At 36.9% G+C, this 16688-nt stretch overlaps 1 protein-coding gene across 1 annotated transcript; it reads right to left on the minus strand.

The window, feature by feature from the left end:
• Positions 1-6755: 6755 nt before the first annotated feature.
• LOC109014352 (2-oxoglutarate-dependent dioxygenase AOP2-like) lies at positions 6756-9071 on the minus strand. Its single transcript, XM_018996786.2, has 3 exons — positions 8608-9071; positions 8145-8493; positions 6756-7247 (listed from the first exon to the last, which is right to left on the minus strand). The coding sequence occupies exons 1-3, from the start codon at positions 8973-8975 to the stop codon at positions 7014-7016; spliced, it is 951 nt and encodes a 316-aa protein (XP_018852331.2). The 5' UTR covers positions 8976-9071; the 3' UTR covers positions 6756-7013.
• Positions 9072-16688: the final 7617 nt, after the last annotated feature.

Raw genomic sequence — 16688 nt, forward strand, 5'->3', positions numbered from 1 at the left:
CTCCAATGGTGGGCCGTGGAGGGGACTCAGTGTGTTAGTTCCCGAGTTGTGCAAGGTGTCCGAGTCCCGAGTCGTGAATGTAGTTGCGATTTCCGGAGTTGTGTTTTCCCGTGCTCACCTTGTCTTCCGAGCTGGTGACTTCCAGGCCCGTGCAGGTGAGTTGCCGAGCTGAGGGGCTCCGATGGGGGATTGTGGAGGAGGGCTCAGTGTCTGAGTTCCCGAGTTGTGCATGGTGTCCAAGTCTCATGTAGTGATGTTCAAGTCTCATGCAATGGGGGACTGCCTGAGCCGAGGAAAGCTTCCGTGGTGGCGAGCTGCCGAGTCCCCTATTGTTGGTGAACTGTCCATTGGACCCAAATTGGGTGTCCGAGCGGTGGCGCCCGAGTTGTGATTGTGTCCAAGCTTTGTGCCGGGGCTGGGTGTCCGTGTAGTGGCCAAGCAGTAGTGCGAGTTGAGTGGCTTCCGGGCTAAGGAGATACCATGCGATGCTCTTGAGCACCGAGCTACGTTCTGGAGCCGATGACCTCCATATGGGCATAGTGCTGCCGCAACACTCTTGTGTACACGGCGAGGTACATACGGAGTGGGTAGTGAACCGCCCCCATAGACAGCGATCGTGACGGCTGGGCAAAGAGAGTCGGTGGTTCATGTAGTGACTGTTGGGTGGGTAGCCTTGCTCACGGCTAGAGGCCGTGAGCTTGTCGTTGTGTGCATGGTGACGTGCACCTGGGTGCACGGCCATTGGTCACTGCGTGCCAGCAGCGGGTGGCCAGAGGACACCGGTAGACAACGAGGGTTTTTGTCGACACCCCTCAGTCCATGACACAGCTAGGCGCCCGCCCAAAGGGGGGATACTGTCCATGCGGGACCATGCTGTGGGGGAGCGGTTGGTTGGAGACCGGCCCAGAAGAATCAGATGGCACAGACGATCATCATGGTGGCCGCCGTCGCCGCGTCTGGGTTGTGCCACGGCTGGGCCATGGCACCGTCAAGGGTGCGACTGGCGTGGAACCACGCCGCGGGAGTTGGGTGGTCGGCAAACACCCTGGACGGCTCAGACAGTGCTGACAGTCCATTTGGTGGCCGCCGGCGCCACCTCCCGTCGTGCCACGACAGGCCACAACGTCACTGGGTGCACGACGTGCACCTAGCCGCTATGTACCCCGTGCATGGCACTGTTTGTGCCATGCATGGGGTGTTGTGCATGCGTGCACAGTAGACGTGCTTGGCACTATGCACTTAAGTGCACAGTGCCACCGTGTACTGTTCCCGTCTCTATGTGTCCCCACATTGAGTCCAGTGTCTCGAGTGCTGTGCATAAATCAAACTCCCAGAGTTTGGAAGATCGGTGATTCGGCCAGTATGCTATTCACCGTTCGCTCATTTTTCATAAATGTAAATGTTAAATGAAATTGAGAAGACTCATCTGGGAGTGTGTAATCTTTCCGTCCGGTGACTTATTCAGTGTGCCGAAAAATAGTCCTTCTCCCACCTCCGACAAGGAAAGGAAATCAGATTCCACAGCGGCGCCACTATTGATGCGGTAAAAATCGCTCAATAGGCCGAAATGGGAGAAAAAGTCATTCCCAGACCACTGGGCGACTTGGGCCTCGTTCGGTGTTGTTTGGAGCCCACGGCAGTATTCCAGTGTGGCTGTATGATGGAGGTGCGTACGTCCATAGCGATGAATGAAAAACTTAAGTGCAGAGAAATAAAGAGATAAACACATAGATTTACGTGGTTCGACATAATACCTACATCCACTACTATAATATTCTTATTTACAATCTCTCATGGTCTCTCATATCTCTTTGTATAATTAGGGGCGTAACCGGTCCGGTCCAGTCTGGTTTTGGATAAAATCTAGAACCGAACCGGTATGTACCGGTTTTGTATTTTTCAAAACCGATTACGCACCGGTTACCCTCCTAAACCGGTACTTCCGGTTTTACCTGTTTCCGGTCCGGTCCGGTCCGGTCCGGTCCGATTTTTTAGTTTTTTTAAAATGTAAGTTTCATAATTTGTCATTAAAAAATTTTTTATAAATTTTTTTTTATTTAAAAAAAATTGTTTTATACTTTTATTAATATTAGACTATTGGTATAGTTATAAGTTATATATTAGTATTAGTTATAAACTTTTAGTGATTTAGTATTAACATTTTATGTAATAATTTATAAATTATAATAAAAAATTATTTCATATATGAATATATATATTATATATAAAATTTCACATAAAAATTTATAATTATACATTATATATAAAACTTATATATATTAATATTTAATATATAAAAAATATTTTGTATAAAACTTATATATAAAAATATTATTTTTTATTTTTTACTTTTTTTTAATCAACCGGTCCGGTCCGGGCCAAAAAATCCCGGAACCGACCGGTTTTTACATTTTAGAAACCGGTTCCGGACCGAACCAGTTCAAAACCGATAAAACCGGTCCGGTCTGGACCGGTTTTCCGGTTTGAGTTTACACCCCTATGTATAATGGTGATATTGAATGTAAATTTGCTGGAAAAAGGCATTCGCTGGAGCTCTCTCTGTTCTCTGGTTGAAGGAGAGGTTGAAAAAGAAGAAGGATAACTGAAGATGATGAAGAAGCCGACCCAGAGAAGGAGAACATTTCCCTCTATTTATCTGAATCCATTTTCCTGTATGCATCCCCCTCCCTGAAATCCCATGCGCCCTTGTCCCCATGACTCTTCTGACCCCCTTAGCGTGCTGTCCCCCATGACTCTTCTGACCGCTTGCCCCTTGACATGCCCCTATTGTCACCTAGCCCTTGCTTTTAGCACTCTCCGCGTGCCTCCCTGCCCCTTTGTCACCTACTGGGCCCAAGGCCAGTGTCTTTAGTTTTACTCCCTCACAGTACTCATAGTCACATGTTGTCAATTGAACAATCTTAATTGTGGGTGTTTTTTCTTGCGTTGGTTGTAAATGTTGAAGATTGATCAAGCTCCTCCTGCTTAAGTAGATTTCATTCAAGCGATGCAAATTAGCCACTTGATGATCATGTATTAATGGGTAAGCACTTCAAAGAAGTAGGTGCAGCCTGTAAAACTTAGTCAACAAAATTTAATGTACGTACGTTGTCCTGGAACTTGTACATTGTCTTGCACTATCTGCTGTATAAGCATATCTAATATAGAGGATATGTTGTAACCTTGATCTGCGGCAACCAAAAGTCGCATATGATGATATATCCATGGCAAAGTAGCTTTGTCCGTGACTCAGAAAAAACCATATTCTCGCTTTCCTCCTTTTCTCTCTTTACAGCCGCCCTCTCAAAAAATTCAAACCAGAGGAGGGGGGTTGGAGTTTTGGCTCCTCCCTCCTCCCTCCTCCCTTTTCTCTCTAGTTTTTCTTTTATTTTTCTGGTTTTGTTTATTTTTTCATTCACAGTAGGGCAAAATACAGATATGTTGTTCTCCAGAGCTAGGAGACCACCACGCGCCCCACCGTAAGATTCCAAGGCACTGATCCTTCAGACAAACGAAGAATCTCGTCGAACAGAGCAGCGCATGAGCCACACAAGGCCCAAAGTGCGCACATGACATCCACGCGCCACCAAATACAAATTTACAGCTTTCCAAGCTATAATTCGCTATTTTCTTCATGTATATTTTACGTTTTCTGTTATTTTCTTTATTTTAGGTTTAAAAGAAACACATAATGTCCTAGATTTTTGTCCATAAAGTGTGTTCTTAATTCTGTCTTAGACAGAGTGTGGGATTGTTTAATTCTGTCTTAGGACAGAATGTAGCCACCACCCCCTCATCGGCGGTCTCAAGAGAATGACTTCTGATTGCTGAAAGAGACAAAGAAGGAGGAGAGATCCATGAAGAAGAATGTTGTCCCTCATCAGGAGTATTGGACGGAAAAATACTCTAGAGGAGACGTCCATCTCGACCTCGCCCTCAGGCATCTTTGTAGTGGCCACCGATAAAGGCACCGTGGGAAGACTGCTCACCAGTTCACCCGCTGCAACCGATGCTTGGAATCACCACAGTAATGGGATGGTTGGCCTCCAAGTAGCCAATCCCCATGATAAGGGGTCACGGACCCCGAGAAGAGGCCTATATCCTCAGCCCGAACACTCACTCGACAAATTTTCTTCCCCTTGTCTGGCTAAGGAAGGTCCAAAGAATGCTTTCAAAGTGGAGCAACTTAGTGTCGCGTGGCAACCGACCTGTCATCAAAGGGAAGGTGTCCCATGGGAGGCAGAGAGCTCCTCAAACTCTCTTCAGAAATGGAGATTTTGGAGAAAACGTTGTCAGGATTGTTCTGCACCCATTCTCATACAATTGCAATATGCCGCGCTTCGTAAGGGGTGGTTGTCAGACGCACAACCTTATCTTCCAGGACTTTTCCCTAGTCTGTCCGTATTGAAAACTCCCAGCGGTTCACCTAGCCTACCAGAAACTCTCATCCGTGGCCAGACACGAAAAAGAATTTGAGAGACCAGTCTTTCACTTTGCGGTACTGCGGCTCCAGGGTGACTAGAGCGTGGGCTGCTTTGAAACTGCATATATTGCCATTTTGCCGTAGAACCCTGTGGGTAAGAAGGAACTCATGACCGGTAAGGTTCGTGTCGTCCAGGAAGGATTCCAGCAAAACTCGCCGCCAGGTAATGCTGTAGCACATCAACAATCTCTAAGCATTCAGGTGCAATTGGGAAGGGGCCAAGCCAAGGCGGTCTAGAAGGTCACGAACAGAGCGAGAGAATGACAATCTCAAGTCACATGCAAACATGGAAGGGTATAGGGCCACCCTAGTGTCTTTCCGCACATCAGACGTGATATACAAAGAGCCCTTGATCTACTGACAAAAACGAGATGAACAAACCAAAAGGAAGATAGATTGAGAGAAGGAGGTCGGATAACCACGTCGCATTAATAGCTCCACCACCCGGACAACACGCTACATTAATGATGTCATCGCAGAGCTATGCCGCATTTAAAGACTCTGACACAAGGAACAGTATGGGGGACACGAACTTCATGGTAATAGGCACCATTTACTCCTCAAGCCTGTAATATAAATTGTAGATCCTAGGTATGAGAATGACTCACTGATTCTAGATTCTCTTACTTGTTTGCTACCCTCCAAGAATATTTACTAACTTTGGCATCGAAGGTTACCCAGCTCCTAGGCCGCAGTTTTTTCTACCTTGTGCAGGGTCTATTTTCAAAGACCTGAGTTGTCAGGATTTGGCCAAAAGGTACGCGAAACACAACGTTAACACATTAAATACAAATGTGATAATACTACTCGTAACCATCCTTCATTTAAAAGAAAGTTGTAGAAGAACCAAGTACAATGTATTATTAATTTAATTATGTATCTAAAACTTTGCCTTAAAGGAAAATTATTACGGAAATATAAAAAAATACAAAACAATAAGTAATTAAAAAACAACAACAAAAATAATGAAAAAAAAAATGTAAGGGGGGAAGAGTGTGGCATGCAGAGGGGTAGGTGCTCAGCTCCGGCCTTGTGGTGGTGAATCGAGGAGGCCGCCGATTATTCCATGCGATTTGAAGGTTTTGGAGACCAAAGCTAGCGTAGATTGCAAGTGAATAAGTACGTTTTAGGTCTTAGTTTGTAATGTCTCTTCTTTCCAGATTTATTAATCATGAACTCTGGCCTTCTATATCAACAATAACTGATCATTAATTTATCAAATTCGGCTTACTTTTTTTATGCAAGGTGGGGGACCTCTATTAAATTAAATGACATTATTATTCAGACTAAACATTTGGAATAATATTTTGATTTTGACAATACAAAAGTGGCCTCTTGAACATGAATCAGATGTACATATACGGGCAGATCGAGTATGTTTATATTTTGAAAAATGATTTGTACATAATGAGTGCAAATTGCACGCAATTTTTTTGAAAAAGTTAGGCAAATCTAAGATACATATGAAAAAAATTATTTTTTAACGATGAACTCTACATAATTTCAAAAGAAGTAATATGCGAGACTTACATACGTTAGAATTGCATCTAGCATTATTTGACTTACCCAGGTCTCCATATATCTCGATTGGTTTCATATTTTCTCCCATGTCCATTTTTTTTAGTCACCGTTGGTTTAAGCAAAAGGACAATGGGAGATGATCATAAATTAAATCTGGTTTTGAGGTACTGGGTGTTTTAGACCAGTTTAAATGGAGAAGATTTGAACCCCTGAAGGCCCCATGATCCCTACAGATGCAAGTTGTTGAACCACGACGTTACTGGAGCATGATCACGCCGTCTAATGGTGGACATATTTTTCTCATGCGCGCATCCAACTTTGAGAATATTGGTTTGGAAGCTAAAATTAAAAGAAAATTTGGATGTTCAGAAAAGTTGCTAAAAATAAATGAAGAATAATTGTATATGTACAGTTTTAGGGTATGTAAATCACATACACTCATTTAAAAGAATAGAATCTACCATTTAAAAATAATTTTTTTATGTGGGTGTCAAATTCTAGATGATAATTGCTTTGCACCTGACTGTACGTGATCTCTCGAAACCTTTTTGGAGCTTTGTAACTAGTGGCCGGTTTCTCATCGCTAGAGGGTTTTTTCAATGCGCGGAGGTTTTGAGGTGAAACTTTTAGATCTTTGGATAGTATGCGCTAATTTACTCTTTTTTTAATAATTTTTTTCAAAATGAGTGCATGATACTTATACCTTCTAAGACTATAAATATTATTTATCATAAATAAATTAGCAATTGGATGAGTAAATAAATATGAGTGATCATCAAGTTATTGATAACATTCCATTAAAAAAGACATAAGATCTGTGAAATATATAATAAAGACACATAGAGAGACACTTGTAAATACATGATACAGAAAGGAAAAACCACCAATCGACTTAAACCATGATCTATCTCATAGTGCAAAACACACGTACATAAGCATTGAGGTACCCTCCAGTACGTATGTACTTAGAGCTGAGTTTCTTTGAACAGAAAGATCAGTGCTTCAAAGTTCAAACACCACAAAAGGCTTTCACTGAAAGTGCTGTAGCATGAACGGCCTGTGCTTTTAAAAAGTCAATCAAATTTAAGGGTTTGTATCGCAAAGGGTGTTCTTCATCTACCAATTCTGCTGGCACACTGATAACCCCATCATTAAATGCAAACAACCCAAGTGAGTGCCTCGTTTCGTTTTCAGTCATCATAACTCGATGGAAGCAAGCTTGAATCCTGTCATTGCTCCATACCTACGTACCTTGCATTGATGGTCAAGTAATTACGATTGATTCCACCTATTTAAATGATCGATTACGATTTTAGAGCAATTACCATATCCAAAAGACTTATCTCTCGTTTATTTTTGTAAATGAGTAGAGATGAAAATTGAATAATATTTTTTTAATATTATTTTTATTTTAAAATTTAAAAAAATTAAATTATTTATTTTATTTTTTATAAAAATTTTAAAAAATTATAATGATCTTTAGATAATATAAAATGAGTTGAAAAAAATTATAAAAATAAAAGAGGCCTTAAATGGATCATAATTCGTGTAGTAGCTAGCTACCTTCTTTTTCAAACACTGTAGGGCCCAAATACTTCATCAAGTTTGAATAAATTTTTCAACATAATTTTGTGACGGCGTTTGTGAAGGTGGACAAGTAAAATTGAAAAATTGTTTCAATATAAGTATTAAGATCATTAACTTTACATTCGGAATTTGTAAAAGTTGTTATAATTTTCATACTAATAATTAAATAATGATTGAATCAAAAGTTAAAATAGTATTTTTTTTATTTGATTTTGAAAAAAAAAATTGAAAAAATTTGTAACTAAACAAGTCCCAATTCTTTTGATATTTCCTGGGAGTACTAATGTATTATTATCAGAGAGAGAAGAAATATGCATGAGAGTTACGTAGTTTATTAAGAAAAGAGAAGTGATAGTTACAGTCGGTCGTGAGTGTGTAAGTATCATGCAATCATTTTAAAAAAATGAATATATACGATATTTATATGAAAAAAATTAATTTTTTAATAATAGACTTAACTTTTTTTTAAAGTGATTATATAATATTTACATATTCTACGATTGTAACTAATATTATTCTCAAGAAAAACCATTAGTATCTGCCGTAAACCCACCTGGAGTGACTCGGCTGCCAAGAGTATAAAGGATGTAGGCGATGGATCGAAACAAATCCATTCGCCATCATTTGTTTTTATCTCCAGACCCTTTACACGATTTTGATGAAGTATGGAGGTGAAGTGCTTGTCCGCATGGCTTGGAAGGCCTTCGGTCCTCGACAACCCTGTCTTCTGATCACCATCATCATCAATATCACGTTCTTTGTATTTTAGAAATCCGAGACTGCGTGTGGTTAAATCCATGTGAGAGTCATAGTATTTCTCCACGCCATAGTTTTCGAATAGCATTCTCGTCACCATTTGATCCAATTCCTTCATCAGCCTCACGTATGAATCAGCACTCTCTCTAGCCAAAACAAAAGTTCTGGGATTTAGTTATTTCCTCAAGCAACAAGAGTGCATCATAAATCATGAAAAGAAAAAAAATGGACAGATGAGATCAGATTATGATTCTGGTTACCGGAAACGATCGTTTCCGTCGGGCCAGAAGATACTGGTCACCCTCTGAGTTTCTTCCGGAGAGGTTGCATTGTCAATCACCATGCGTTCGTGAAGATCAGCAATAGAAGAATAGCCATGATAGGGCTTTTCATATATTACTTTCTGCTTGGTTTCTGTGGGGAAATCAAACAGCTCCCGTACTGCATCAAACATTGTGTCGTGAAGCTCCAAGGGAACTTTATTGCCGAGTTCTGCTACAAAATAACCGTGTTCTTCGAGTGCGCTGCAAACTTGCTCGCGCACCGAGGACCATGAGGCTGTACCAGGCTTGAGGTTCTCGTTGGAGAAATCGAGAACCGGAATCTTGGCCTGTGTCTGGATAGCCATGGGGGGTTTCTTTTCCGTTGATTAAGCTTGGGAAGTTGGAGGGCTCTCTGCAAGGCAAAACCGTGAAACGCAGTTATGATATGGAAGTATGCGTTGTTTATAGAATTTCAGCCTCCGCTTGGATACAGATGCTGACATGTAAGGCTCAATCTTCAAGAAAAGTCTTATTCAAACGAGTTCGCAGCTGATATGTAAAGTATTTATTTAATAAAACGGATTGAATTGAAGATAGAAATAATTTTTATAACATAATATATTTTTTTTTTTATCAAAATTTTTTTAATTTTATTTTTTTAAATAAAAAAAATCATGTTTACGTTAGTACACATTTTGGTGCATTAAACTATTTGTACATATCAAGACTCTTTTTTAAATTTTTACATAAAATTTAATAAAAAATTAAAAAAAATTATATTTTAAAATAATAATAATATTAAAAAATAATATTTTAATAATATTTTATTTAATTTTTATTTAAAATTATCTCATTTTATCTCATCTCAATCATTGCAGTGTTGTATCAATCTTTTGGAAAAGCGTCGAATTTCAGTGACTCTAAATAAATAAATAAATATTTACACAATATCGTAAACTACAGTTTTAGAATATACAAATTTCACATTTAAAAAAAAAAGTACATGAATCTATTAATAAAAAATAATTCTTTTATATGAATTTCAAATTTATTTACTTTTTTTTTTTTTTTTAAATTACACGTCTTGCTTGAAATTTTACGTTCAGATAAAGAACTTAATAAACCTTCTAGTTCTACCAATGAAGACATACAATTTCGTGATTAAATTATTAGCAAGTACTTTAAGGTCAAGATATTTGGCAATCGACAAGATATTTCAAAATAGAGATAACGTCACTGCTAGCATTAAGTATTTATTATTTTATTGAAAAGCTCCAAAACATATATAGCTATCAAACTGGGCCTACAAATATACATATATATATTAATTTCAGACAGATTATAAACACTTATGAGAATGATAGAAAGGAATTTTACTAATTAAGTTGGATAAAAGCCGGGCCAAATTATAAACACTTTGAGAAAAGGTCAAAACCATTGAATTAGCAAGGAATCCTATACAATATAGAATCACATCAGCAATAATGGATGACGACAAAGAAGAGGGGGGAGGATGAAGACAGAGAAGAGGGGACCTTCGGGCACAGTGAGAGGGAGCTTAGGGATCACGGGTCCACGAGAGGACAGCCGCCTAGTGTTTTTATTTTGAGTTTTGTTATGGAAAATCAAGTTTGTGTATCAATCAGCATGCTTATATTATTATTTTTATATTTTAAATTTAAATTAATATTATTTTTAATAAATTTTATTTTTTAATTAATCATATTGAATGTGTGTACATATTAATATACAGAACTGTTTATAATTAAATTTTTTCTTTTATTTTTAATGAGTAAGACTGACTTATCACGTGGGTGTGTTGCGTAAGAAATAGGAACCAGTTGATAAGAAATTTTTCTCTAACTAAATAAAGCTATGCCAAAAAAGATTAGCCGCATAATATATATATATATATATATATATATATATATATATACTAGCGGTTGGGTAATGTGCGAGGCACATTTGCCCAGTTAAAAAATAAATTATTTTGTAAAATATAAATATGTTTTGGATTAAAAAAAAGAAAACGTAATCATAAGTAAAATAAGTAGTATATAGAGAATTTTTTTATGAACTCAATTTCTGTACCTAACAAGTGAAAAGAGATGTGGAGAATTTTTGTGATAGTGATAGTACTTCACTGCATAAATCGAAGCAATCCAACCGAAGAAAAAAAAATGAGAAGTGGTAAAATGAAGGGTTGGATTTAAATCTTAAAAATTTTAATGTACCAGCAGCAGCCTCGTCTTTCAAAAAACAACACACGTAGACATCATATCCTTAGATATGATTTGGATCGATGTATTAATAGTAGTGACATGGTTTGTGAATAGTAATATATAAAATTATTTGGATTAAGATGTTTGATTTGATTGTAGAAAATGAGAGAAAAAAAGTTAAAATAAAAATATTATAAAAGTTAAAATATTATTGGAATATAATTTTTTAATGTAGTTTTTGTTTTAAATTTAAAAAATTTATATTTAAGAAAATTGTAATGATTAGATTAACAAATAAAAAAATATTTTATATTTAAATAATATTTTAAAAAATATATAAAAGTTTCTGAAAACCTAAGAATCTATTAATCTCTTCCTCGAACTCAATAATTTTGTTTGAGAAGAGATAGATTGTCAATTCCCTCCTGATCCAATGATGTTGTAAATTTTTTATTTTTTTAAAAATGTTTATGATGATTAAAAAAATACATGAAAAAAAGAAAAGAAAAATAAAAAAATGAAATACATATTCATGACATATTTTCAGGTTACTTTTTTATTAGTTGTAGCAGTTCTCTTTAGTTAATTAAGAATATTATCATATTTAAATTATGTTAAAACTCTAATTATTTATATAGTTATACTTTTTTAAAAATATTTAACAAAATTTCATTATTTATTTAATGATGAAATATTAGTATTTTATAAATGGCTTGGTTATTTTGAAATTAGTGGTACTTGTGTAAAATCCTGTATGGCGTAAGATTTTCTAATTGATAAGAGAAAAGCACGTTTGCCACATCTGTCAAATTGAAGAAATAAATAAAGTGTAATTTCAAATATTAAAATAGTCTAATGTATAAGAATAAAATTATTATTTATTTATGTTCATAATTTATTATGAAATTTAAATTATATTAAAAATTCAAATTAATTAGATAGTTTTTTTCTCTTAAAAATGTACAGTAAAATTTCATTATTTATTTAATGATAAAAAATTAGTATTGTATAAATTAAAGTTGATTTTTAGTGTATGATATAATAAACAGTAATAGAATATGCGAAAAAAACATGCGAAGAAAAAAAAAACAACTTCTTTATTGATCATTTAAAACTTAAAAATCAATATTTTTTTCACTTTTTCTTTCTTCCTCTCTCTCATTCCCTATGCACGATTGCGGTATTACGTCGCACATTGGCATTCACACGAATAAAAAAAAAATCTTTACTGTTCATCGTTCATCATACAGTTGATGAATAGTAATAAGATAAGATAAGATAAGATTTAAAAAAAAAAAAAAAAAAAAAAACGGCAGATTTAGAGTTACTGTTCACGATGAACAGTAATGAATAGTAATAACATTATACGCACTTTTAAGTATAGGCAGAGATATATATATATCTTCTTATATATAAAAGTATCTATTTCAAAAGGAAAAGTATTTTTTTGTCTCACATTTGTTTTTTCAATTTGCCCCTTTGTTTTTTCACATATCCCTTTTTCATCCCTCGATTTTCTTTCATTTGCTTGTTGTTTTACTTTTTTGGCCCCCTATTTAGTTTGATTTCCTTTTTTGTCCCCCCTTTTGCTTTACTTTTATTCCGCATTTACTTTTTTATCCCTCACAATCTTGAAAAGTGACTTCTCGACAATTTTGCTTTTCCTTCGTTGTCCCTTTATTTTGTTGTATGTTTACATTTCTATCCCTCCTTTTGCTTTACTTTTATTTTGATTTTACTTTTTATCCCTCACAATCCTGAAAAGTGGCGCAGTGAGGCGAGCCAAGTACTCGCAGGAGCACAGTACGTCACAAGCTGTATAGGCTCGTCGGCAGCAACCAATCTGATCTTCGGTGAAGATCCTCTCCAGGCCAACCATGGACACGGGTCCCCGCCTGAACGCCACCATTGCACCCCAACACTCAACAAGCAACTGGCCACGCACCCAGTGCACGTTCGTGCACTGGACTCCTTGGCCAAATCACGGCTAAGGTCTCCCCTTGCCCACTGGAGGACCACCCAGTCACCACGGCTAGAGGTTACCTCGCCCACGGCCATGCACCACGGCCAGTGGTCCCCTCACCTACGGCCATGCCCTTGAGCCCTCGCCCACGACCGTGCACCATGGCCTTTGAGTCCTCGCCTATGGGGTAGATCCTTTTGTCACGGACTCCTCGCCCCTGGTGTGCTCCTCGGCCATGCAAACTCCTCACCCAGGCTATACTAGAAGTGAAGTATTGATTGATCTGCATCACTCTCGACGCTTAAACCGAATAGTCAATTAATCCAAAAAAATCTAAAATTCCATCTCACTGAAAACATGTAGAACAAACAAGAATCTCCAAGTACAAAGGAAAATTGCGCAAAATCGAGCAAATGTTATTTGAAATCAAAGCACGGCTCCAAATAGCCATCTATATATGCAGGCACACAACACCACACCAAATAATTAACAACCAAACAAATTCTAGACAAGCAAGAGGAAGTGAAATCCATTAAGGATCATAAAAGAATAACGAATAAAAATGGAATCAAATATTTCACTTCGTATATGGAGGATGAGATGGGTGGAGAAGCAGACTATGAGCCTGCTAACTTGGCCAGAGAGCTTGAACCCATTTCCATTTGTACCCTCTACAACCCATCCATTGCAGCTTCGAGTCCCGTAAAATAAAATTGTTTCTAACAATTATATGGGTGTCGCTGCGGCTGAAGGATGAGAGAAAGTGAGAGAGAGAAGATTTGCTTAGAGAATAAGTTGGATTGAAGTGAGAGAATGAAGAATGATAGGATACTGGATGGGTTTTTAATGGTGGTCGTAAAAAGGTTAAGATGTAAGGGGCACATCACTTTAATTAGGATTATATTTAAAGTGAAATGAATAATAAAGCCATAGGCTGCTTTGTTGATTTGTGTGTTCCATGTGGCTACTCTTTGTATAAGAAAAAACAGTCCTTCTACGGTCAGCCATTGTAGGGGTGCACACTTTGCACACCTTATGTGGCTGTACTGTTTGTAACTTTTTTTTTTTTTTTTTGAAAATCAAAATGTGCGTTTTCATCTTAATATTTTTTTCTTAAAGAACACCGGATTCAAAAACACTGTTGAGAATCTCTCTGTAAATGCTTCTTTCCAATCTCCGATTTTGTGTTCTCAGGCTTCCATTGCCGCTTTGTATTGGGCTTGAATTCTTTCGTAGAGAGATATGGCAGGTTTTCATAACATGAAGAGGAAGCAGCTACAAGCGCAATAGGCAGTGCGTTTGAATTCTTTCCCAACAATAGATTTTCTCTCTCTTTTTTTTGTCAACTTTAATTTTTTTATAGTAGTGGATTTTGCCTAAAATATGGTGTTATGCACAGGAGGAAGGAGAACCTATAAATAAAGGTCAATCGTGCTCGAAGGACTTGGGGGATATAGGCAGTGCAAACTAGACAGGTTGAAGCCCAGATTGTGGAGAAAAGCTTATGCAGTTGACAATGAAAGTGAAAGTCTTGCAGATCAGAAAGAATGCAAAAAATCGGAGGAGGCTCTCGAAGAAGGACTCAAGCTGAGAGACGATCGAAGAAGACTGAGGGCTGAGAGCCTGAGAGACGTGTGTTTAATGAACTCGGTCCAGTGCGTTTAGTGAATCCGGTCCACACGTCAGGTGTGTTGCGGCTGCAGCCAACAGTAGGCTGATGTAAAGATTTTTCCAAGAAAAAATATACTCAACTACCGGTCTATTATCACATACCACACACCCATGTGACGAACTCGGTCTATGGCCCCAAGTCACCATTCTTCCCTCTCACCCATCACTCCCTAAAGCTTCCCTTAGCCATCCTCTTCTCCCTCAGACTCAAGCCTTCTTTGTTCCTCACCCCAGTGCCCATCTCTTCTCCCTCAACCCGATCTTACTCTTCCCTCACCCATCACCCTGACGCCCCTCACCCCTAAAACCCTAGAGATGTTATTTTTCGTCCTCAACAAAGACCCCATCTCCCTCACCCCCTTTAGTCTCGATCTGTCTCTCACTGAGCCTTCTTTGTAAGGATCCTGTGCTAACCCCAGCCATCTCTCTCGCTCTCAAACTTCGAACGGTGGGTTGAAGTTCTCTTGCAAACTCCAAACATCGCAGACAAACCCAAGTCTGCCAATCTCTCCATCGTAGATGTCAATAACCCAAAGTGAGCCCCTCTCCGTCTCAATCTCTCTCCCTTTCTCTGGATTTTGTTACTTTTATCCATCTCAGCTTGTGTTTCCATTCTTCAAGATAGTCTATTGGATTGGTAGATTTTCTTCTTCCCTTTTTTTTTTTTTTTCCTTTTACTGTTTTGACTTTGAGGAATTGTGGGTGGTTTCATGATTTAAGCTTTGTCATGATGCGGTTTTCTCTAAACCTCTCTTAAATTGTGTATTTTCTTTACACTTAAGAGAACACTAGTATGTTATAGTCTCTCCAGTTTAGAATGAAGCAAACCAAATTGGCAAAGAAACTAGAGAGGATACAACCATTTGAGCCACTGCTTTTGCTTTTCCATCAAAGACCATTTTACGATTGGAACTAAAAGAAAAACACTTACTTGAATTTATTTTTTTTCCTTTTTTTGGAATTAAAAGTGGAACAAAACTGAACTCCAAGTGAAGTTGGAGCCTCAAGCGTTCCCAATGTACATGACTGTCACCCCTTAAAAGAAGATTGCACCAACTACCTACTGCTTGCTTCAGTTTTTTCAGTTAATTGTCTAGGCTAGTGCTCTGGATATGTAAAATTCAGGGATTCTTCTTGCATTAGTGCACTCTCATTGGATTAGATAAAATTAAAGGACAGTTTTGATGAATGTAAGAGAAATTTAACTTTTAACTATTTCATTCACATAAATCTCCACATTGGAATAACTATTTTTTCATTATATAATAATAAAATAATATAAAATGAATTTGATTTTGGTTATTCACATTAAATCTCCACATTAAATTATACATTTATTCATTATATGGTAATGAATAACTAATAATTTTAAAAATATTTAATTTTTTTAATTATTAAGTTATTTAATTTTATTATATTTTACTATTCTACTTATTATATGTTAATTAATAATCATGTTCTTATTAAATTAATATATCACTAAGTCAAATTAATATATTAATTTTGATAAAATATGTAATAGAAAGAAAGGGAGAGATAAATAATTAATAAAATATATATTTGATATATGTACAGTAACCTTCAAATTTAGAAAAACTTTTGAAAGTCACTGTAGCAAAATTCTAAATTGACTAATCCAATGTGAGCATATTTTACTTTTTAATAGTTAAATACTCATTAGATTTAACTTTTAGCTAATTCAATGAGAGTGCTCTAATTAGATGTTACTTTCAATCACTTATTTTAAATTACTCGGTGATATTTATTTGTGTATTAAGTATAACATTATCAGTTTCCTTTCACTCAATATAGATGGTAAGATGACAGCAGGAGACTTGCATCCACATGATTTCCATCATCAAATTTGTATGCGCAGGTATATATAGTTATTAATCAATTTAGTTGTGCTTCTTCAGCTTGCAAATCTGATTTTTTTTTTAATGTTTTTACTCTTTGAATCGTGATCGATAGTGGATTATAATTATTTTTGGAAATAAATTTTCTAATCAATGATTCATTTTTATTTTGATGACGGGAAATGATACGATCTACTCTCCTAAACCAAACAGATCGCGCTGAGTTTTGAATGCATTTTGTTTTGATATTCTTCTATATGCAGTCTTTTATGGATGTTATACTTGGACAAAGGATTTGCAGTGCATGTTAAGAGTTTATATGATTTTTTGCACGATTTTAGAGTCCTTTAGTGATGGTTTGGAAGT

The sequence above is a fragment of the Juglans regia genome, chromosome 7 (assembly GCF_001411555.2).
Source record: "Juglans regia cultivar Chandler chromosome 7, Walnut 2.0, whole genome shotgun sequence".
Lineage (NCBI taxonomy): Eukaryota > Viridiplantae > Streptophyta > Magnoliopsida > Fagales > Juglandaceae > Juglans > Juglans regia.

Bases quoted from the DNA above. Each gene is read 5' to 3' on its own strand.
- LOC109014352 (XM_018996786.2), bottom strand. From the start codon at position 8,975: ATGGCTATCCAGACACAGGCCAAGATTCCGGTTCTCGATTTCTCCAAC. The intron at 8,494-8,607 runs GTAACCAGAATC...TGTTTTGGCTAG, and splicing joins GACGGAAACGATCGTTTCCG to AGAGAGTGCTGATTCATACG. The intron at 7,248-8,144 runs GTGGGTTTACGG...CAAGGTACGTAG, and splicing joins TGGCAGCCGAGTCACTCCAG to GTATGGAGCAATGACAGGAT.